At 35.6% G+C, this 24929-nt stretch overlaps 1 protein-coding gene across 1 annotated transcript in view; it reads right to left on the reverse strand.

Annotated features, from left to right (window-relative positions):
* Positions 1-24929, reverse strand: part of LOC125917155 (AP-1 complex-associated regulatory protein) — a 39412-nt gene that overhangs the window by 9082 nt on the left and 5401 nt on the right. Inside the window, exons 2-4 of the mRNA XM_049623423.1 lie at positions 7026-7074; positions 5209-5235; positions 2423-2448 (exon numbers count right to left, since the gene is read on the reverse strand). Coding sequence (XP_049479380.1) covers positions 2423-2448; positions 5209-5235; positions 7026-7074 — 102 coding nt within the window. The remainder of the gene's footprint in view (positions 1-2422; positions 2449-5208; positions 5236-7025; positions 7075-24929) is intronic.

Consider the following 24929-nt stretch of genomic DNA (forward strand, 5'->3'; position numbering starts at 1 on the left):
TTATCAGATTATTTTTTAGCACTACAACCACTTTTAAGATATGTGGACTCCATTTACCTTCACTTTGGCTCTGCTTCAGCCATCTGACCATATCCCAAAATATTCACCATAAAGCATAAAGCTATGCTTTGATAGCCCTCTTACCATTCATTCTAGGACTCTTAACTCTCATACCCAATACCCTCCCGATTTATCCTGGCCAGTCAGTCTGGTCACCATAGGCCCTTGATCCTTCCCTTTTCTCCTCGTCAACCTATGCTGATTACCTGGCCATACTTCACATACAACCAATGTGGACACCATGGCAAATTTGAAGTACTTTCTTACCAACATACACACCTTCTTGCATTCCTATCATAATACCATATTCACCCAGCTTACTTTCTGACCTTGGATCACTTCCATGATTAGCCCTTTCTCCTGAGAGCTGCTAAAGAAAATCTAACACCTATCTGGTTCTCAGTCCCTAGCAATAACCCTTTTCTTAGACATGATCAACTACCTCTCACATCTTAAGCTATACTTCAAATCTTCAAGTACTCCTTAAGTTCCGCATTTAAACTCTTTTCTCTCAGAAGTTAACTTCACCCCACTCTGAGATATGAGGATATCAACCAGCAATTCCTTCAACTTCTTGCCACCTCACCTCTTACTTAAGTCTATCCTCTCTATTCTTCCCTCAATCCTCTGAAGAGCTGGCATTCCTTAACTTGTTCAAGGTCATCTGCTATACTTCTACTCTTGATTCATTTGACATGGATGCCACCCTCCCTCCCCCAATCCAGGGCATTCCCTGGGACATTGCCTATTAATTAGCACCTCTCTTTCAGCTTCACCCTACTTTTTATCTGTCTTTACCTTTCTTCCATGTGAAGGGAAGAGGGAAGGAAGAAAAAAAAAGAAGACGGAAAAATCTTCATTTTACCTATATTTATTTCTAGTTACTGCTCCCTCTCCTTCCCATTTCAGCCAAAATTCATGAAACTAAATGTACACTGATAGCACATCCAGCACTTAATTTGTATCAGGTTCTCTTCAATGTGCTTTATGTATATTAATTAATTTCAATCCTCACATCAACATTAGCAGGTAGAGACAGAGATGATACACACGAGGGAAATGAGATAAAGACAGATTATGTCCACCATGTTCTTTTAATTGTTTTTGCCCACTGAGTCTTGGTTGTCTTCAGAATCCTCTTCTAGTGTTTGCCTATTCAGTTCTCAGACCGTTGCTCTCTTTCCACACACTCCAACCAACCCACTTCCTCCTGGTCCCAATCTCGGGTTGGTGATCTTGATAATGATCACGGTTTTAACCATCAGTATAAGGTAATGTCTCCTACTTCTGTTCCTCTAGCCCTAACTTCTGCCTGGGGCTTTTTTTTTTTTTTTTTTTTTAAGTTTTCTTTTTGAGGTCTCACATAAAATACAAATTTCAGGTGTTATTTCACTTAAGAGTTTTGACAACTGTATACACTCATATAACTTCAACACAAAGGAAGATACAAATATATCCATCCCTCCACAAAATTCTCTTGTAACTCTTTCCTGTCAACCCCTTTGTTTGTGCAATTTCTTCTGTCTGGAATGCTCTCCTCCTCTGGATAGTTATCACTAGCCAACACTCCCAGGATTGACCTAAGTGTCATCTTAAAGAAGTCTACCACAACACACCTCTTCTCACACATTTTAGGCAAAGGGTCTCTCCTGCATTTCCCCTGTGTGTTTTATAACTGCTAATTAATCTCTTTCCCCATCTTATGTTGAAATTAGTCATCTACACAAACTACCTCCTCGACCAGGATATTCTTTCTTCTAATGGAGAGAACCATGTTTGATTTTTTTAATCCCAGTGCCTGGTATAGTGCCACATGATAGTTGCCTAATATTTGCTAAACTAAAAAAAGATGAACATTCATTCAAAATATGAAACAGTATATGAAAATATTCTCTTGATATGAAGAACTCTTGAGTTAAAGACAGATGGTTCTTTTTCAAGTAGCTCAGGAAGAATCTAAAGAGGCTGTTTAAACAAATTGAAGTATCAAGGTTCTAGTTAACCTCATTAGTAAAACAAACTTTAGAATGTCATGAGGAAGAAAAAGGGCGATCACATTTTAAAAATTCAAGGAAATGTAATTATTAATATTAAATAGTTTATTAAAAACTACAATATACATGACTTAGGTTCAATAGGAGAGCACTAGGCAATCATGTACATTCAATTCCTTAATGTTCAAAACAACAGTTTGAGACATTATTATTTGTCTCAATCTTACAGAAAGAGAAAACTAAGGTCCTAAAATGTAAACTGTTCAATCCCTCAAAGCAAGCAAATGACAGAGCCTCGCTTCTTAGGGAGCTTCTTATGGTTCACACAGACATTATATTAAAAAAAAAAAAAAAAAAGCTTTACTTACCTATGACTGCTTCCTGGACTTTCCCCCTGTATAAAAATTAAACAATTAAAGAAATTTCACTAGGTGAATTCTATGCGAGGCAATTCAACAAATTTTTTATTTAATCAAAATATTTTCTGCTTACCAATTTTTATCATGTAAACAAATTTTATTATTAAGAGTGTTTTAAACAAAAAGCTTTAAAATTTTACTATTTCTCAAAAGCAAAATTAAATATTTAGCTTAATTTATATTAACTAATTATTGGACATTTCTTAACTTTTTTTTTTTTTTTTTAATGTTTATTTATTTTTGAGACAGGGAGAGACAGCATGAACGGGGGAGGGTCAGAGAGAGAGGGAGACACAGAATCCGAAACAGGCTCCAGGCTCTGAGCTGTCAGCACAAAGCCCGACACGGGGCTCGAACTCACGGACCGTGAGATCATGACCTGAGCCGAAGTCGGATGCCCAACCGACTGAGCCGCCCAGGCGCCCCACTTAACTTTTTCTAACAAATATATATTCTATACCAAATGAACTTCTGGGGTCAGGATGGTACTAGACAATATACTTTCTATGCCCTCTTCATTTACAGTTGATCTTCATACTTTGTAGATTCCATATTTGCAAATTTACCTATAAGGCTAAAATGTATTTTAACAAAAAAACTAATAACCCCTGCACTTTTGTCATCATGAACAGACTTTCACAGAGCAGCAAAAAACTTCGAGTTGCTCGATATGCACCTTCCCAGTTGAGGTAGAACATAGCGATGCTCTGCCTTCTTGTTTCAGTTCTCCTACTGTCCTCTTTACAGTCTACTGAGTGCCATGTTTTTTGCCTGTTTGTGTATTGTTGGTGATTTCACTGTATGGTGCTGAAGTGCTGTCTAATATTCCTAGTCACATGAAGACTGTGGCAAGCCTTATGGAAAAAATGTGTGTGTTGGATACGCTTCTGTTCAGACATGACTTACAATGCTGTTGGCCATGAGTTCAATGTAAATGAATCAGTAATATATATTAAAATAAGGTGTAAAACAGAAATCTAAAACAAGGTAATTTACTGATTGGGTGATGAAAATGTTGTGGCTAGAAGCTTACAGGAATCTAACTCTCCATTTTTCCTAAGAGTAATTTCCAGTTGGTATTCAATAATTCAGCATTTACGGCAACTTTATAGGACATAACTACCACAAATGATGAGAATGAATTGTTTTTGTTTTTTTCCTCACACGGTTATGAAATTACCTATAGTTTTTTTTTCCTCCAAAGTAAACCAGAACTACTTACGAAACTGATTTGAATTTATGCATCTTTCTTACACACTTAAGCTATTCACATGTGATAGTTAACATATATGGCCAAATAACAGCAAGAAACAGGTGCTGATAAGAAACAGCACCACAAAACAGGGTGATGTTCAACTAAACCAAACACAAAACATGACACAGAAGGGGAAAAGACCGGTTAGGAAAAACAAAAGCAAACAAAAAACTCAACCAAACAAAAAGCATCTTAGGAAAACACATGGAACCACATTCTTTTGAAAAGCAGTATGATGCAATAAAGGTTGAAAGGACTCTTACATTTAGCACTTCTAGAGTTTAGAAACTTTAAAAATATTATGTAAAGTGTTTGCTTACACTTATTTTAAAAAATAACATAGAATTAAAATGACTTAAAATGGGAAAGAAACTAGGTTCTATGAAACATAAATGTATTTGGGAGAAATTTTACTGGGAAACAAAGGCTATGCTAGTTTCCCAAATGTGTTCTATCAGAGGATAATAAATATGTATTATTATCTGAAAAAAGGAATCATACCCAAATTAATTTGGGAAATGCTGAGTTGAATAGGTTTAAATAATTTTCTTAACAGTTCTCTTAACAGTTCTTCTCAGAACCTTTACCATGTTAATTTACATTCTGAAACTAGTATTCCATACACACTGGGAAATGTTGGGCTAAAGGATAATTTAAATTTAGTTTGATACATTTTCCTTTTTCCTTAGCAACAAAAAGTGATAAAAGGTCAGAGCTCTCAGTGTCCTTATAGTAGAACTCATTTTAGAGTTGTATAAAGTTTGCCCAAGGTTGGTTTAGTAACTTGCACAAACTCGTATAATTAGTTTAGTGAAACTGAAGTTTAGCTCACGATCTAAAGCTCTTCTAACTATAACCAGCGCATAAGAAGTATACACCACAGTTCATTAATTCTACACTGTACTTTTTTCATATTTTCACACTTCTGTACTTCGAATGCATCTTAAATTTAAGTTTTAGATGAGATGAAATGCAAAAAGTCAACAAAAGAAAATAACTGATAAAAAAGACAATGGCTAAAGTCAGAAAGTGATTATAGAATGGGCATGTATAAATTCTACCCTCAGAAATCTATAAAAACTATGGTTAAAGAATGGATCTACCTTGGGTTGTTGAAGAATTTTACCTACCTAATGGCAAGAGGTTAGAAATATCCTTTTTAAAGTTCCTTGAGTTCTATAGCATGCTTTAAAATATGATATATATTTATATATATAAAATACATGAAATGAACATATAAAACTATATGTAATATACCATGTATATAGTATTATATATGTTATACATGAGAAAATTCTGAATGATATGCTAATATAAATTGGTAAAAGGACATAATTAGGGACTAAGAAGTAAAAATAAAAACCAAAAAAATAATAATCCTGAAAGACAATAAAATAAAAATTTTTTAAATAAAACCTAGGAGTAATGCAATGATTCATGAGAACAAATATGGGTTTTGCACTACTGTGGAAATACTTACTTCATCACTTTCTACTAGATTCTCAAACTGAAAGAACAAGAAAGCAAGTGTTAGGGGGGATATTTTTCTAAGGTACATACCTCATAAAAAATTGTCACTTTTTCACTTCAAAAATAATATACCTTTATACTTTTAAGATATTTGAGTCATGTGTCCCTTTATACACTAGTTCATTTGATATATTCAACAGTCCTATAAGATAGCCAAGATAAGTATATACTATTATTTATGATTTATATGAAAAAGAAAAAGGAGAATTATAGCAATTTTCGTCATAAATCAGAAACTTTTAAAACTTATAAACTATTTCACCTGAATTATTTCATAATAAACCCTACTACCAGAATTTTCCACTTGAATTCAAAAAAAATTTAATGTTATAAGAAGGAGAATTTACTCAAGAAACAGGGCCTTAAAAGATACCCAAATAAGAATTTATCTTATAACGTTTATATTTATTCATCTATTCATTAACTGTTTACTGAAAATCTACCAAATGGTAGTCACTGCTCTCAAATATAGTGTCTGTCTTTCTACAGACAGGAAAGTAAACAATTTGTTGATGATGTGATGAACAGTATTATATCCAATGACTAAATGAAAGTCATTACTACTAAATTGTATTACTAAAATATTTGTATTTAAAATATAAATAATTTGATAACCACCAAAAGAAAAAAGTTTTATTGTTAACATTATTTATTATTAAATATTAACATGATTAAAATCAAGAAAACAATGCATTTAAAAGGTTTAGAATGACAAGAGTTTAAAGAAGTGACTTGGGGCACCTGGATGGCTCAGTCGGTTAAGTGTCCGACTTCGGCTTAGGTCATGATCTCGCGGTTTTTGAGTTTGAGCCCCACTCTGTGCTAACAGCTCAGAGCCTGGAGGCCGCTTTGGATTCTGTGTCTTCTCCTCTCTCTGCCCCTTCCATGCTCATGCTCTGTTTCTCTTTGTCTCTCAATAATAAGCGTTCAAAAAAACATTTTTTTTTAAAAAAAAAATTTTTTAAAGAAGTCACTTAAAATTGTTTAAAATTATTATCTTGAACTTTTTGTTTGTTTTTTGGTTTGTAATTTTTTTAAAAAACTAATTTCTGGTTTACTTGCTTCCTTATTTAATATAGAAGGCAGTGAAGTACAGTGTTCAACCTTTGAAGCCAGGCAGTTTTGGACTGGATTTAGGTTCTGCCATTTATGGGCTGTAACAAAGCCCAACTTCTTCACCTGTCTAAGCCTCTCATTCTCATCCATAAAATGGGATGACTGCCACCCATTCAGCAGAACTACATTAAGAATTATGTGTGATGACATTTATAAACTATGGTGGAGTAGGTGGGACATAGCAGGGACTGAATAGATTCTATTATTATATTTTACACACAAAGAATAAGAAACTCAGTGATTCATCTTGTAGAGTTGCTTAAAGTCAGCTTTCTGCTTTGATCCTGCTGTACTTCTTTACTGGGGCAGGCCAACCATCTATGTCTAGAATCACTGTCTACTGAGCCATTGTAACTGCACAAGAGTACCCTCTCTTTGAATTGTGCACTGTGAAAAAAAAAGACAAAAACCAAAAACACCACTTCTTAGTAGAAATAGCAGTTCTATTAGAAGAACAGGACCATAATCTTCTGCAAACTTCTCCCTATTCACCCCTCCCCTCCCCACACCAATTCTTTTCCTTTTCATTGGCATCAATAATATTGAAATATAACAAGTCCATACTAAATCTAGGGCCCTTAATGAAAAGAAAAATGTCCCTTCTGCCTTCCTGAAGGGACTTTTATCCAATCAGATTCAAGACTTACTTACCTCTATAGTTAAGTGCTCACCTCTTGAGCATGTTCTAAAATACTTGGATCTGGGAAGAAAAGCAGAAAAACTTTCAAAATCACAATTAATACTAAAACGGAGCCAATGTAGTGGCATAAACACATTTCTATAAAAACATTTCCCAGATTTTCAAACTTAGTTATAAGTTTAAAAGTGTTCAACCAACATTTTTCTACCGACACCAATATTTACTCAACCTGTAATAACAAATTAATTTATTGTATTTACTACATAGAATACACTTAAATTTTAAAACTCATCTCATTATTGTTATTGTATCAAGGAAAGTATGTTAAAATACTGATGTGTTAAACAATGTATAAGAGTATGTCTCCAATTTTCGAAAACATATGCAAAACAACATAAATCTGGAAAGATATATGCCCATATGCTAAGAGTGGTTGTCTCTGGATTATGGAATCCATGTTTATACAAAGTTAGGCACTTTTTATTCTTTCCATGCCCATATAAATTTTAATCATTCTCTTCTGCTCCTATTAGTGAAATTTACAGGTTATCAAACAAGAAACTCCTTTGTTATATCTGCTCCAAGAACATGTCCACACTCTATTAACTATGTTTCTGTCCTCTATTATAGTATGAAAGTTGGTATAGGGCAGAGGCACCCAAACTTCTTTACAACTGGAAGTGCCAGGAGATTATAAGACTTTCACTTCTAATGTGGTTCGTGTTATAGCTGCTTAAATTAATGGAGGAGTGGACTTCATGCCCCCACAGAGACCAAAAGTCACACTGAGGGTTTTTAATGGATCCTTGGACGGAAAGGATCCTTTAAAAGATGAGAAGAATCCTGGGGTTAGGATAGGTCAGAATGCTTTGTGAGTATTATGTGTTTATGTATGTGTGAAAGGGAGACAGGTTTAGTGAAAGGGAATGAATGCTATATTATCATAAAATTTTTATTATTATAAAGAATAAAAAACAGTGAAATCATAGGTCCCATTTTCCTTAGTACAATCTTTATTTGCTAACAGATGCAAAGCAGTTTTATTGCCCATTAAGAGATAATTAATAAAAAACAGAGGACTTGGAATTGTCATTTTACATATCTAATAATTTATGGAACATACCCAGAACAAACAAAATACCCTTAATTCTCTAAGCATGTAGTGTCCCCATTCTTCTATTTTCCCCATTTCTCAAACAAAAACAGAAATGAGTTGAGCCTTTGAATAGTGCTGTGTTCTGGTATTAGGATATGTACTTCAAGTACTGTATGCTCTCTCCCTGCAACCATCACTCTCTTCCCTGAATGAAGAATCTATCTCTGATTAATCTACTTCTCCTTCCAGGCTTACTGCGATGGTGTAACTGAATAATAAAGTAAAGTTCAATAATACTAAGTATCTCATTATAGACTATCAATGTGACTTCATTGCTGAAGCAAAACCTAAAGCTAAGTGGTATACTGTCCAAACCAAGGGAAGTAATTGTACTATGCTTGTATTAGATAGCAGAACACTGTGTTTTATTCCAATTATATACAGATACACCCCTAACTTTAGGAGAAGCCCAAGGTGCTGACTGTTGTAAATGTCTCACTTTTCTGTGCTTTCTGTCCACATTTAACTTTAGTGAGGATGATCGTGCTTTTGCATGACTCTAACTCCCTGATTTTCTGACCAAACTAGACCACAGTCAAACCCCAGACTCATGTGATTGGTTCAGGGTCATATGGAAACTGAGCAGAGAGATATAATATCTTCCTGAGAGCTCTAGGGAGATGCTAGGAGTTATGCTTCTGAAAATCTTCAAAGAGGAATGAAACCAATCAAAAGAATGTTCTGACAGTGTTGAAGTCATCCCTAAGGATCAGGGGCATCCCTGCTCTGCCCATGGTTTTGCTAGTACTTGATAAATCTAGTATCCTTATAAGAAATTCTACCTTTTGCCTAAGATAGTTTGATCTGGATTTCTGTCCCCACAGTCAAAGTCCTGACTAATAAATAAACATAAGTCTATATGATAGAATGGCAAAAGAGCAAGTTAATAGAAAAAAAAAAAAAAAAACACACCCTAAAACCAAAATAAAACACAACAATTAAGATGAAAGGTATAAAGAAAAGCAAAACAAGTGAAAAAACATTTAAGTTTTCTTTTTAAAAACAGATTAGATTGAAGGTCTCAATCTAATCTGTTTTTAAAAAGAAAACTTAAATTAGATTAAAGGTCTCAATCTAATCTGTTTTTAAAAAGAAAACTTAGATTAAAGGTCTCAATCTAATCTGTTTTTAAAAAGAAAACTTAAATGTTTTTATTCACAAAAGGCATATATTGATTCCTACTATCATAAATGCCAAGATTATACTAATAGATTAAATACTCAATTTGGCAAACTCAGGGGCAACATTTTTTATTAGAAGAGTTTTATCCTGGGATTTATCCAAAAGGAAGTTGAGAAATATTGTCATACACATTTTAAAGTAATTAGAAAGCCGACTGCTTGAAAGTAGCATCTCAGATTTGAGAGAGCTCTCTGTTACTTACGTGGTACATGAAAGAAATTTAAATTAAAATCTTTACATATTATTGGATGCCTAAAAGTCTAATACATCTGGAATATAACTTTTTCAGGGTTTCCTGTAATAAAGTGCCCTGATTTTCTACCTTGAAGTGTTATTTTATTTATTTATTTAAAATATTTTAATGTTTATTCATTTTGGAGAGAGAGAGAGAGAGACAGAGTGCAAGCGGGGAAGGGACAGAGAGAGAGAGGGAGACATGGAATCTGAAGCAGGCTCCAGGCTCTGAGCTGTCAGCACAGAACCTGTCCCAGGGCTCGAACCCACAAACCGTGAGATCATGACCCGAGCCAAAGTCAGATGCTTAACCGACTGAGCCGCCCAGGCGCCCCTTGAAGTGTTGTGTTAGAATAAGGAGTGAGGTTCTTCACAATCCTTTACTACCTACTTCTAGGTAAAGATGATAATACAAGTGAGAGGGTCTGGGTGGCTCAGTCGGTTAAGCCTCCGACTTCAGCTCAGGTCATGATCTTGCTGTTCATGAGTTCAAGCCCGGCGTTGGGCTCTGTGCTGACAGCTCGGAGCCTGGAGCCTGCTTCAGATTCTGTGTCTCCCTCCCTCTCTGCCCCTCCCCTGCTCATGCTCTATGTCTCTCTCCCAAACTAAATAAATAAACATTAAAAAAAAAAAAAGATGATAATACAAGTGAAAGGTAAGTAGAACAATTGCAGAGAGGAAAATCATACCTGTTTTATTAAATGTGACCTCAAGTGTTTATTGTTTTATTTCATAAATATTTATTATGTAACTAAGTGCTTGGCATGGTTCTAAAGTGCTGGCAATACAACTGTCAATAAAACTGATAAAGACCCTACCACCTTGCAGCTAACATTCTTGGGAATGAATGACAATAAGCAAATGGTGGGAAATGCTACGAAAAAGTAAATACTTCAGAGCAAGCAAAGCTAGTGACCAGGAGAGGGAGGTTATTTTATGTAGGGTGGTCAGGGTAGGACTTTCGGTTAAAGCAAAATTGGAACAAAGATCCCCCAAGAAAGCCAGCCAGCTAGATAACTGGAGGAAAAGAATTCTAAGCAGAAGAAAGACAAATACAAACAAGCTCTGAGGCAAATTGTTCTTTGCATATTCTACGTAAGTGGGGGACCTGAATGAATGGCTGGAATGGGGAGAAAAATATATGAGGTCTGAGAAACAGCCAGGGTCAGACCACAGGCCTTTGTAGGCCATGGGAAGGGTTCTGGAGTTTATTCTCAATAGTTAAGAATTTATAAAAAAAGATTTCTGTCTTTGGCATCCCCCCCACACTTTTTTTTTTTTTTTTAGCTTTTATCATGACAATTTTCAAATATGCACAAAAGTAGGGAGGAGAACATATACACCTCCTTGTACCCATTACCCTACTTAAAAAAGTTACCATTTTCCCAAGCAGGCTGTGTATTGTCAGTGCGGGAGCCCGGCCCGGGTTCAGGCTCATGAGCTGTGAGATCATGACCTGAGCAGAAATCAAGAGTTGGACACTAACCAATTGAGTCACCCAGGCGCACCCCAACTTGCAACCCCCCTACTTCCTCTGTAGTCCTCTTTTAGTCTGTAACAGCCCTCCTTGCTGTACCATCACCTCTTCCCATGCCACTCATGTATTGGAGAAATTGTGTCATTTGTCCTGTAGAATTTCTCAATTTCTAGGTTTGGCTGATTGTTCTTCTCTTGGTGCTGCTTGCTTCCTCTATCCTCTGTATTTCCTGTGTACTGATAATTTGATTTAAATTCAGTGCAATTTTTTAAGGCAAGAACTCTTCAAATATGGCACTTGCTGTTGAACTAAATTATGAGGAACTTTATTTTTGTCTGCCTCACTTTTACTGATGCTAAGATGATCTGTAGGTTCAGGTATTGTCAGACTAATTCATTATAAAGTTTCAAACCAACCTAGAAAAGGGGTGACGGGTGTTTTTAGATGCCTTACGCTTAACATCCATACATAGTTAAGAGTCTGGATGAGAATTCTCTATTCAAATTCCAAGTCTAGCACATTAAGATAAATACCAGTCCCCAAACCCCTTATACCTTTTCTATAATTAACCCTGGGCCTACTTCTCAATTCCAGATCACTAAGAACACCATTCTTTTCTTCCTGGCTTCAAACCCAGGAAATTAATCTTTGTTTTCTTTTCCTATCCTAAGGAAGGTTTGCTGTGAACAAAGATACAATGCCAGTGATTTTTCCTCCCCTATATATGCTTCATGCTATTACTAATACATACACAAGCCTATTGTGTTTAAGGAGTTTACTACCAATCACTGTGGAGAAATAGAAGTATAGCTTATTCCTGGGGAAAAAGGAAGAATGAGCTATTTCTCAAAAAGTTGGAAATACAGAAAACAAAAATTAAAACTATAAAAGCAATACACAATGTATCTGTTACCTTGACAAGCTAAATTACCTTAAAGAAAAAGAATCTCCTGGGTAAAGGAAAGAGAAGTAGTTAATATCTAAAAGAAGAATGTGTTAAAGTGGAGGAAATGGAAGGGCAGAAAACAGGGAAGTAAATGTTGGCAGAGTTCATCCAAAGCCCATCTGCAGAACAGTCCCTGGTTCAAGGAACTGAGCTATCTGGACCCAGTGGTAGGTAGTGCTCCATGGTGATGGGTTATTTGAATTGTATAACTTTTTCTGAATTTATGCTAAGAACCTCCACCCTATTATTTACTCATAGTGAAAGAATGTGCTTAACTGAAGCTACAAGTACTATACATTTTCTGGACAGTTATATTTTACATTTTTAATTACCAAATACGCCTTCCATTTTTTTATATTTGACCCAATAAAGCTGAGGGCAAGAGCCTGGGACAAAGGGAAATCACTGATGTGACTGTTCAAACAAAATTACTAGGTGTTAGGGGCTGCTGGATGGCTCAGTCAGCTAAGTGTCTGGCTGTTGGTTTTAGCTCAGGTCGTGATCTCACAGTGAGTTGGAGCCCCACTTTGGGCTCTGCACTGATGGTGCGGAGCCTGCTTGGAATTCTCTCTCTCCCTCTCTCTCTCCTCTCTGCCCCTCCCACGTCTCTCTCGCTCAAAATAAACTTAAAAAAAAAATTACTATGTGCTAATGGAAAAACAAAACTAGCCACAGAAAAATCACAGGACTTGTCACCTTCAGGTCTCCCAAGTCCTGTGCAGGAATATTTCATTACAGTACATAGGTCCTAGTTGAGAATATTTTCTTCAAGAATGAAGTTCTAGTTGTATATAAGAGGCACCATTAAAAAAGAACAGTGGAAAATGAGATACAAAGAAATAGGATGAGTCTAAAACCAGAAATTTGATACCAACCAATTAAACTACATTTCCAACAACCTTAGATGAAAGTTAAATCTTAGAAAGAAAAATAAGAAACAAAATGATTGAAAGTAGCAATGTCTATTGCAAAGGCCTGGCTCTTTTTTTTTAAATTTATTTTTATTTATTTTTGAGAAAGATACAGAGAGCAAGTGGGGGAGGGGCACAGAGAGGAGACAGAATCCCAAGCAGGCTCCACACTGATGGTGCAGAGCCTGATGTGAGGCTTGAACTCATGAACTATGATATCATGACCTGAACCAAAATCAAGAGTTGGATGCTTAACCACTGAGCCACCCAAACGTCCCACAAAGGCCTGGCTCTTGATTACTATCACTTGGCTTAAAGAAATAACTTTTTGCTTTCTTCATTTTGAAAAAAAAAATATTGACTTGAAAATTCCTAGTATGCATAATGTTACAAAAAAACAGAGTATAACAAGCTATTACCGTAATGGAGAGCAAAGAGAGACATTTATTGTCTATAATGGGCCAGGTATTATTATGCATGTATGGACTCTGTTGTTGTTTTTTTATGAACTTAGTTTTTATATGTATTTTTATATACATTTCCTTTCCACAATAATCCTATGAAGTACTGTAATCTTAGAGACAGGCACTGTTCAACACGATAGCCACTAGCCTACGTGTGGCTATCAAGCACTTAACATGTGGCTAGTCTGAAGTGAGAACTCAGTCTGAATATTTCAAATAGACACTGGATTTTGAAGACTGAATACCAAACAACAACAACAAAATAAAATGATCTAACTCCAATAACTAAGCTCTTTCAACATATATTCATGATCAAACATAGATAAATATCTTTTAGATCTTCCTCAATTCCTCTTCCTTCCAAGTTAAACTGATTACAGTCCTGCAGTTGAAAACACTGATGTGCATATTCCAATACTCTGTGTATGGCTTAGAATCTACAAGTATGCTGATTTTATATGTAATGCTGCTTTGCCATATAGGCTTTTAGTACACTTTTAGAAGAAACAAATGTTTGTATTATTCATAAAGCATTTGTTTTATTATTCATAAAAAGTTCACTAAATATTAGGGGTTATTTAAAATTAAAAGACATTTAAATCCGACATTTAAAATGAAAAGAAAATGTGGTCACTTTCATTAACTTCTTAAGAATCTAAAAATAAAGAAGAGCCATCCTACTTTTATAGACCTATTGTTAGTATATAAGTGGGTCATGTACAAAGTTCCCTAAATTTCACTAAAATTTTTTTAAGTAAATCAGAATAATTTAAGATTTTTCATTATGCAAACATAACTGCTTAAAAATAAAAACAGGCAGCTAAAAACCATATTCTCTGCTTTCATATTTGTAACGTTTGACTAAAGTTTTGAATCTCAAATTCATTTCATTGATAATGATAACAAAACTCTAAGAGAAAACTCCCAAGCTCGTAAGACCAGAGATTCTCAAAGTAGTGAACATTGGAGGTTATCAGAGAAACCAACATGCAAAAATGGCAACAGTAAATCTAGGAAGGCATCCATTCCCCACCCTAGGGCAACAATCAATTAATAAGTTATTATTACTGACAGGAAACTGATGTACACCTCTGATAGCTGAAATAAGAAAGAGAAAAAAGTATGTGTCTATGATCTAGACGCAATACATAAAAACATGTCTAATAATACATATTTAATGCTAACAGCTCTGTTTTAGTAAATCTGTCATTCTCTACTTTGGCATGTAACAATCACCTTGTTAAAAAGTGGAGATTATTGGGGCACCTGGGTAGCTCAGTCGGTTGAGCATCCGATATCGGCTCAGGTCATGACCTCATGGTCCGTGAGTTCGTGCCCCGCGTCAGGCTCTGTGCTGACAGCTCAGAGCCTGGAGCCTGTTTCAGATTCTGTGTCTCCCTCTCTCTCTGACCCTCCCCTGTTCATGCTCTGTCTCTCTCTGTCTCAAAAAAATAAATAAACGTTAAAAAAATTAAAAAAAAAAAGTGGAGATTACTGAGCTCTGTCTTTGATTTACAGAGCTGGATATTATATTCTGTTCTACTCATCTAGATATTTGTCTAGCCTTATACCAGTATAGCAGGGTTTTGATTATTAGAACATAAGGCAAGTCAGCTTCCTCAAAATTTGTAGGCCAGATTTGGTTTCTTGTGCTTTCATAAAAATTATTGGAATCAGCTTGTGAAGTTCAGTGCAACTGGTGGAACTGCATTCAATTTATATCTTTCTATCCATAAACATGGCACTATCCTTCATTTATTTCAGACTTTTGTTTTTAAATGTTTTGTTCTTACACATCTATTATTGATTTATTTCTAATTTCTTATACTTTTCATTGCTAACATGGAAAGTAATTTTTAAAAAATGTATATTTGTTTATTTTGAGACAGAGAGAGAGAGAGAGAGAGAGAGAGAGAGAGAGGGAGAGGATGAGTCGGGGAGGGGCAGAAAGAGAGGGAGAGAGAGAATCCCAAGCGGACTCTGCACTGTCAGCAAAGAGCCTGACATGAGGCTTGATCTCATGAACCATGGGATCATGGCCTAAGCTGAAACCAAGAGTCAGACACTTAACCAACTGAGTCATCCAGGTGCTCCAGAAAGTAATTTTTAAAACATGCATTATCTGTTTGTTTCTGGAATACAGGAATACAATAAAGTCTTAGTATAAATATTAGACAGCATTTCACATTAATACATTGGGAAAAATATCTGACAATACCAAATGTTAGGAAGTGGAACAATGAAAATCTACTGTTGGTACAAGTATAACCTGGTAAAATTACTTTGAAAAGTCTGACATTCTGTAATAAATCTGAAGATGTGCATGAGCTATCACCCTTCCATTCCTAGGTATATGTACCTAAAGAATCTCTTATACATATGTACAAAGAGTCATTTGTAAGAATGTTAACTGAAGTGGTTTGTAATACCAAATAAACCTCAAAATAATCTAAATGCTCACCAACAGGAGAATGGATAAATTAATTATAGCCTACTGATACAATGACACACCACTACACAGGAGCCTGAATGAATGAACCAGAGCCACATGTACGAAAATGGATATTTTGAATAAATATTCCAGGTAAGAATCAATACCCTAAAGCAAAGAATTAATCAATCAATGTTTACTGTATTCAGAGTGACAACAGGGGAATAAAAACATCACTCTTTCTTTCAAGTGGGAGGAGTAAACTTAGACCCATATAAGAAGGTGCTCCTGCAAGTTCCAGGAACCATGTGATTACTAGAGAAATGAGTGGAGATAAATGCATAGAGAATAAGTGCATGCATGAATAATGTTTGCAATTAAAGTTGGATCTAGGTAAGAAATGATGACAGATTGTACTAAAGTGGAGTCAGTGAGTGAAATGGATAGGTTAAAGAGGTATTTAGAAAATAAAACTGGAAAATGAGATGATGGGGAGGAGAGTCAGAGAATCCCAATGGGGTTGTAATAGCAAAGAAACAGGAGACAAGAATGAAGTGTACAAGGGGAGAAAAATAAATGTGGCCAATCCAAGTCCTAAGACTTAAATGCCAGAGGTGACAAGGATAAAAAACTAAGTGATGTGAGAAGCTTAAAGAAACCTATAGGAATACACCAGTATCACATAATACAAAGCTGAGCTGTAAAGAAAATGGTTAAAGTCATATCATGTGTGCACTTAACTTTCATGAATTCAGCCATATGCCCTGGAGGGAAAGGGGAGATTAGAAATAATGTAGACAACAATTCCACTATTCTATTCAAGAGCATATATATTCAAGTGTATTATGGTGAAAGCTGAGCTGCTGAAACAAAGAGTCTCCAAAAACAATGAGTTAAAGAAAATAGAAGTCTATTTTCCCTTTGTTAACAGTCTAGAGCTCCCCAAAGTCATCCAAGGACATTCATTTATACATAAGCCTTATGTCCCTATGTTTCTAAACAAAGTAAAGTTTCTGTATGTCCATTCTACTACTGCTGAAGATGTGAAAGTGGACTCAAACATATAAATGATATTAAAGAAGTAGAAAAAATAGGCTATCGTACTCTAAATGAAGGTGTAGTAAAAATTTTTGGAAGAGTTTAAAAGTAATGTTACACAAGTGAAAATTCTTGCATATATATATTCTTGCATATTTATCAATTTTATCAAGGCAGATATCAAGATAATTTATTATTAAGGATAAAATCGGTCTCATCAAGAATAGGCTGAAAATGCAGTTTTTTATGCTTCTGCATGTTATTTTGCATAGCAGATACCCTTTTCACCAAAGTGACTTAACTAAAAGATAACTAAAAATTTTTCATAAATCCTACATTTGTACTGTTCCTTTTCTTCATATCCTGATATCTAACATCTGTTAAAATAAAATAGGAAAGTCTTTCCCTAGATCTTCTGTTTGACATTATAAATAATGAAGAACCATGGTAAATTGTTACAAAGTCTATTAAAAATTAAAAGCTTCCCAAGACTTTTTTTTAATGAACAAAAGACTGGAAAGGTTACAAATCAGATGCCCCACAAAAGCTGTTACAATCAAGATGATAGACACATCATTTTTCAATTATTATCAAGTATTTCAATGGAAGTTTAATAATTCAAATCTCAAAGCATGATCCATCAGTAGATTTTCCAGGTTGGGATAGCATCGACATAGATGATAATAATAAATAATAATAACACTTATTGTTTAATAAGCCCCTCCTGAATGAAGGCAAATTTAGGAAAAATGAATGTGTAGAAAATGTATTTCTCAAAGAGAAAGACAACTCTTTCTGCTAAACATGGATTAAAAAGAGTCATTGCCTTAAAAATTTTTTCATTCCAATATAGTTAACATACAGTGTTATATTAGTTTCGGGTGTACCATATAATGATTCAACAGTTCCATACATCACCTAGTGCTCATCAGGACAAGTACACTCCTGAATCCCCATCACCTATTTCACCCATCCCCCTCATCCACCTCCCCTCTTGTAACCACAAGCTCGTTCTCTGTAGTGGAGTCTAGACGCTTCTTGCTTTATCTTTTCTTTTTTTTTCCTGTGCTCATTTGTTTCCTAAATTCCACATATGAGTGAAATCCTATTTGTCTTTCTGACTGACTTGTTGCACTTCACATTATACTCTCTAACTCCATACATGTTTTTGCAAATAGAAATATTTCATTCCTTCATATAGTTGAATAATATTGCATTGTGTATATACACCACATCTTCTTTACCCATTCATCTATCAATGGACAGTGGGTTGCTTCCACGATTTGGTTACTGTAAATGAAAATAGGGATGCATGTATCCCTTTGAATTAGTGTTTTTGTATTTTTTGAGTAGATACCTAGTAGTGTGATTACTGGATTGTAGGGCAGTTCTATTTTTTAACTTTTTGAGGAACCTCCAAACTGCTTTCCATAGTGGCTGCACCAGTTTGCATTCCCACCAGCAGTGCACAAGTGTTCCTTTTCTCTATATTCTCACCAACACCTGTTGTTTCTTGTGTTGTTGATTTTAGCCATTCTAACAGGTGTGAGGTGATATCTCATTGTAGTTTTGATTTGCATTTCCCTCATGATGAGTGATGATGAGTATCATTTCATGTTGTCTGTTGGCCATCTGGATGTTTTCTTTGGCAAAATGCCTGTTCATGTCTTCTGCCCATTTTTAACTGGATTATATTTTTCGGTGTTGAGTCTTATAAGTTCCTCATATATTTTGGATATAGCCCTTTTTTTGGATATATCAGTTGTAAATATCTTCTCCCATTTTGTAGGTTGCCATTTAGTTTTGATGATTGTTTCCTTTGTTGTGCAGAAGCCTTTTATTTTTATGTAGTCCCAATGGTTTATTTTTGTTTTTATTTTCCTTGCTTTCGGAGACATACCTAGAAAGAAGTTGCAATGGCAGATGCCGGAGAAATTACTGCCTGTGATCTCTACTAGGATTTTTGACTTCAGGTTTCACATTTAGGTCTTTAATCCATTTTGAATTTATCTTTTGTGTATGGTGCAAGAAAGTGGTCCAGTTTTTCCAACACCATTTGTTGAAGAGATTGTCTTTTTCCCTTCAGATATTCTTTCCTGCTTTGTTGAAGATTAATTAACCATATACTTGTGGGTTCATATCTGGGTTTTCTATTTTGTTTCAGTGATCTATGTGTCTATTTTTGTGTTAGTACCATACTGTTTTGATTACTACAGCTTTGTAACCTGAAGCCTGGAATTGTGATACAGTTTTGCTTTTCTTTTTCAAGATTGTTTTGGCTATTTGGGGTCTTTTGTGGTTCCATACAAATTTTAGGATGGTTTGTTCTAGTTCTATGAAAAATGCTGTTGGTATTTTGATAGGAATTGCATTAAATGTGCACATTGCTTCTGACATTTTAACAATAGACATTTCAACAATATTTGTTAACAATATTTGTTCTTCTAATCCATAAACATGAAATGTCTTTCCATTTTTTAAAGTCTTCTTGAATTCTTTCATAAATGTTTTGTAGTTTTCAGAGTGTAGGTCTTTCACCTCTTTGGTTAAGTTTATTCCTAGGTATTTTATTATTTTTGGTGCAATTGTGAATGGGATTGTTTCTTTAATTTCTCTTTCTACTGCTTCATTAGTATATAGAAATGCAATCAATTTCTGTATATTGATTTCATATCCTAACACTTTACTGAATTCATTTATTAGTCCTAGTATTTTTTTTTTTTTGGTGGAGTCTTTTAGAGTTTTCTATATACAGTGTCATGTCATCTGCAAATAGTGAAAGTTTTACTTTTTCCTTACTAATTTGGATGCCTTTTATTTCTTTTTGTTTTCTGATTGCTGTGGCTAGGACTTCCAGTACTATGTTGAACAAAAATGGTGAGAGCGGACATCCTTGTTTTGTTCTCGGTATTAGGGGGAAAAGCTCTCAGTTTTTCCCCATTGAGTATGATGTTCGCTGTGGGTTTTTCATATAAGGCCTTTATGAGGTATATTCCTTCTAAATCTACTTTGATAAGGGTTTTTATCATGATATGTTGTACTTTGTCAAATGCATTTCTGCTTCTATTGAAAAGACCATACAGTTTTTATCCTTTCTCTTATTGATGTGCTATATCACATTGATTTGTGAATGCTGAACCACCCTTGTAACCCATGAATAAATCCCACTTAATCATGGTGAATAATTTTTTAAAATTTATTGTTGAATTCAGTTTTCTAGCATTTTTTAAAGGGCTTTGTGTCTATGTTCATCAAGGAAATTGGCCCGTAGTTCTCTTTTTTTTAGTGGTGTCTTTATCTGGTTTTACTATCAGGTTAATGCTGTCCTCATAGAATGAATCTGGAAGTTTTCCTTCCTCTTCTATATTGTGAACTAGTTGGGAGAACAGGGATTAACTCTTCTTTAAATGTTTGGTAGGGGGTGCCTGGGTGGCTCAGTGGGTTAAGCATTTGACTCTTGATTTTGGTTCAGGTTTGTGAGATCCAGCCCTGAGTTGGGCTCTGCACTGAGAGTGTGAAAACTGCTTGGGATTCTCTGCCTCTCTCTCTATCAAAAATAAACATTAAAAAAAAAGGTAGAATTCCTGTGTGAAGCCATCTCGTCCTGGGCTTTTGTTTGTTGGGAGGTTTTTTGTTTTTAATCACTGATTAATTTCTTTACTGGTAATCAGTCTGTTCAAATTTTCTATTTCTTCCTGCTTCAGTTTTGATAGGTTATAGGTTTCTAGAAATTTATCTATTTCTTCTAATTGTCCAATTTGTTGGCATATAATTGTTCACAATAGTCTCTTACAATAGTATTTCTGTGGTGTTTGTTAGGTGTTATATCCTCTCTCATTTGTGATTTTGAGTCCTTTCTCTTTTTTTCTTCATGAGTCTTGCTAGAGGTCTATCAATTTTGTTGATTCTTTTCAAACAGCTCCTGGTTTCACTGATCTGTTCTATTGTTTTGTTTAGTGTCCATATCATTTATTTCCTCTCGAATCTTTATTTCTCTCCTTGTGCTGGCTTTGTGTATTGTGTATTGTTCTTTTCTAATTCCTTTAAGTGTAAGGTTGAGATTTTTCTTGCTTCTTGAGGGGAGCCTCTATTGCTATAACTTTCCTTCTTAGAACCACTTTTGTTGGGGTGCCTGGGTGGCTCAGTGAATTGATCGTCCAACTCTGGATTTTGGCTCAGGTCATGATCCCAGGATTGTGGGATCAAGACCCACGTTGGTTCCACATTGAGTGTGGAGCTTGCTTGGGATTCTCTCTCTCCCCTGCACAAGCTTTCTCTTAAAAATAAAAATAAATAAAAATAAAAATAAAAATAAAATAAAATGAAATAAACCGCTTTGGTGCATCCCAGAGATTTTGGACTGTTGTGTTTTCATTTTCATTTGTTTCCAGGTAACTTTTTATTTCTTTGATTTCTTGCTTCACTCATTCACTGTTTAGTAGCATGTTATTTCACCTGTATGCATTTGTGGTCTTTCCAGATTTTTTTCTGTGGTTGATTTCTAGCTTCATAGCATTGTGGTAAAAAAAGATGCATTATATGAGGGTCACTGCCCTTTAAGAGGGGCCTGAGGAAACTAATAACTAGAAGGAGCATTATTGGTCTTTTGGTTCTTTCTCATTCATCCTCTGCAATCTGTATACAGCATGTGAAATTGCTGACCACCTTCTTCTTCAGTAACTGTTGCTACTTATGTATCTATGATATTGAATTTTCTAATTATAATTGAACCTCCCTGGGTTACTGAATGATAGACATAGCTTTGTAGTTAAAACACAAAAGTGAATAAAAACTTACCCATGTACCCAAGAGGCTTAGGGTCTAACAGGGTAGATGCACAGGTAAATTAACAACTGCCATGCTTTGAGAGGGATATGTTCAGATGAGGGGCATCAAAAATCAGCTGGAGGAGGGATCAGCCAGGCCCCAAGTAGTGAAAAAGAGCGTTTCAGAGAGTAGCAGTTACCAAAGGCAAGGGGGAATGAAAGAGCAAGATATATTTAAGAAACATACTCATTAATTCTGTCAACAGGTATTTAATGCCTGTATACCTTCTATCCAAGGCATAGAACTTGGAGCTAAACTGTCAATGGTGAGCAAAAACAGACATGGACTCCTTCCTTTACACTGAAAGCAGAAAACAGGTATTAACCAAATAATCACACTATTTCAGGTATAGTAAAAACCTGAAGAAGTGCTCAGAAGAAAAGGATGATGATTCCATGATGGTGTGAAGACTTATCCACTGAGGGTAGGAAGTGGTTTGGGAAGACTTCTGTGGGGAGAATCCTCGAGCTGGCGTCTAAAAGATGACTGAGTAGGAGCTACCTAAGTAAAAAGGGAAGAAATGGATGCAACGAAGTGTACGACACAGATGAGTACCACCTCCCCCCAAAAGCCTTGAAGTAATAATGCAAAGCCTTGAAATCTACATTAAAGATTTCAATGTTTATCCTAAAAGTATGATAAGCCACTGAAGAATTTTAAGCGGTGTTTATTCACAGATTTGCGTTTATCGTTACTTTGACTCCAAAATATAGGAGCTACTGAAAAGGATCAGGAATAGATGTGGGTAGACCTGCTGGCAGTCTACCCACTCAGTTAACAAATATATACTGGGTGCCTAATATGTGGCAAGCACTGTTTGTATACTGGATGTATAGGAATAAACAAATCAAAGTCCCTGAGTTCATGAAATTTATACTCTGTTAAAGGGGAACGGATACTAGACAGACAGAGTTTACAAAGTCATGAAGTGGTAAGTGCTATGAAGGAATAAAGAAGTGTCAGAAAATGATGAATTAGGAAGAGTGTTGTTTTACCACATGGTACTGAAAATCTAGGCAAGAAATGATGAAAGCTTGGACTAAGGTGGCAGTGGTGAAAGAAATAGGTGCGTTGAAAAACTAGGAGGTACAAAAAAATCTGGTTTGGGGGACGGACTAAGAAATGTGAGATGATGGGGGAATAGTGTCATAGATGCTCCTAGGTTAGTGACTTTAAGGAAGGTACAGAAGAATCTAATTTAATTTTTAAGGACTCCAACATTTAATGACAAAGGTGAAGAAAATGAACATTCAGGGGCACCTGGGTGGCTCAGTTAAGTGTCCAACTTTTGATTTCGGCTCAGGTCACAATCTCACAGTCGTGGCATTGAGCCCCACACTGGGCTCCACACTGAGTATGGATCCTGCTTAAGATTCTCTCTCTCTCTCTCTCTCTCTCTCTCTCTCTCTCTCTCTCTCTCTGCCCTTGTCCCCCACTAGTACTCTCTCTCTCTCTCAAAATACATAAACATAGGAATAAACAAGAAAATGAACATTCATAGGATATAGGGAAGATAGATCAATTTAAATCCACTACCCAGGGAGGTAGATAGAAAATATGGTATGAAATTACAGGAGTTAAAGGAGGAGCAAACAGCATCAAATGCAGCTAAAAGGTGAAGTACAGCAAAGATTACTAATACCCACTGGATTATGATGGCTGTTTTCATGTTATGGGGCAGAAAGAGGCAACAAACACAGCAGTGGCAGGGAAAGTGAACATTTAGCTTGCCTTGAAGACTGAGTGAGAAGTGAGGAAATTGAGATACCAAGACTGGATAATTCTTTAGGTTGTTAAAGGGAAAGAACAGGAAATAGGGTAGTAGCTAGCCGGAGATGTAGGAGTCTAAGTAAGGTTTAGTGTTTCTTTCTCTTTGTTTTTCAGATTAATGAGACATAGGCTCAAAAAGGTATCAGCGAGAGGGTAGAGGTACAAATATCCAGAAGATAGAATGGTCTGTTCTAAGGCAGGGAGGCTGTATTAGTTGGAAAGATGTAAGGGCAATTCAGAAGGTATCATCTACAGAACATGACAACCCATATTTGTAGGGTGATTGAAAGGGAGGAGTTGAATATGATTCTTAGATTCATGGCTTTAAGTGACGATACAGTGTTTACCACTCACGAGGTAGGGCACAAGGTAAAAGAAATGATTGGGGCTTTAAAAAATAAAAAATAGAAAATTGAGGAAAGGGCTGTGAGAAGGGAAGAAAGATGAGCTCAGCTTTACAAACTGAATTTGAAGTTATGTTTCATATCCAAGTGGAAATACTCAGTGGGTAATTACGTATTTCAGAGCTAATACTGAGATGACTGGGCTCATTAGTATGCAGGTAATAGGTAAAGCCATGTGTCTTCATGCCATCACCAAGGAAAAGTACATTAAAGACGGAAAATATATTAAAAAAGAATAGAGTAAGGTTCAGAGCCCTGGGGAGTCTTTAAGGTAAAATACAGAATATTCAGGAAATTCATATCCATTTAAGTCTACTACTGTTCTCCTTCCTAACTCCTGAAATTTCAAAAGAAATGTCCTATACTTGTATATTTTTCTGACAAACATGCAGAAAACCAAACGGAATCTCTCAATGACACTATTGATTACTATTTTAGCAACATGTATTATGATGAAATATTCTCATTAGTATTCTCTATGGTCTTTTTCTTTTTTAATTAATCAATGTAAAACTGGTAGGATATGTGTTCAACTCTGTGAACGAGTGACATTTTTGCCAAAGTTAGACAGTTACCTAAAAGAAAAAGGATAAGAGAAAACATTGTTTTCTATATCTTACAAGTACATAAGTAATACTCCCTGGTTATTTATTCAACAAACATGAGACACTGAGAGTAGACAGAGATAAAGCATATCCTTGACCTTGAGGAGCTCTCAACCCATATCACCTTTTATGCTAGAAGTCAGACAACTATGGTCAATGGGCCAAATCTGGCCCAGTGCTGTTTCTGAAAAATGAAGTTTTATTAGAATACAGTCACATGCAATTTGTTTACATATTATCTATGTTTTTGTGCTAAAACCGCAATGCTGAGTAGTGGCAAAAAAGCTGCACCTATGGCCTGCAAAGCCTAAAATATTATTATCTGGACCTTTACAGAAAAAGCTCACCTTATAAAGCAGATTGAAGCCTAGAGAAAATATTATTTCCTCAGGGAGGTAACATTGTCTCAGGGGGCTGGGCAGGTTTCATAAAGACAGCAATACTTGGGGCACCTGGGTGGCTCAGTCGGT

This window comes from Panthera uncia, unplaced genomic scaffold, assembly GCF_023721935.1.
Source record: "Panthera uncia isolate 11264 unplaced genomic scaffold, Puncia_PCG_1.0 HiC_scaffold_1541, whole genome shotgun sequence".
Taxonomy (NCBI): domain Eukaryota; kingdom Metazoa; phylum Chordata; class Mammalia; order Carnivora; family Felidae; genus Panthera; species Panthera uncia.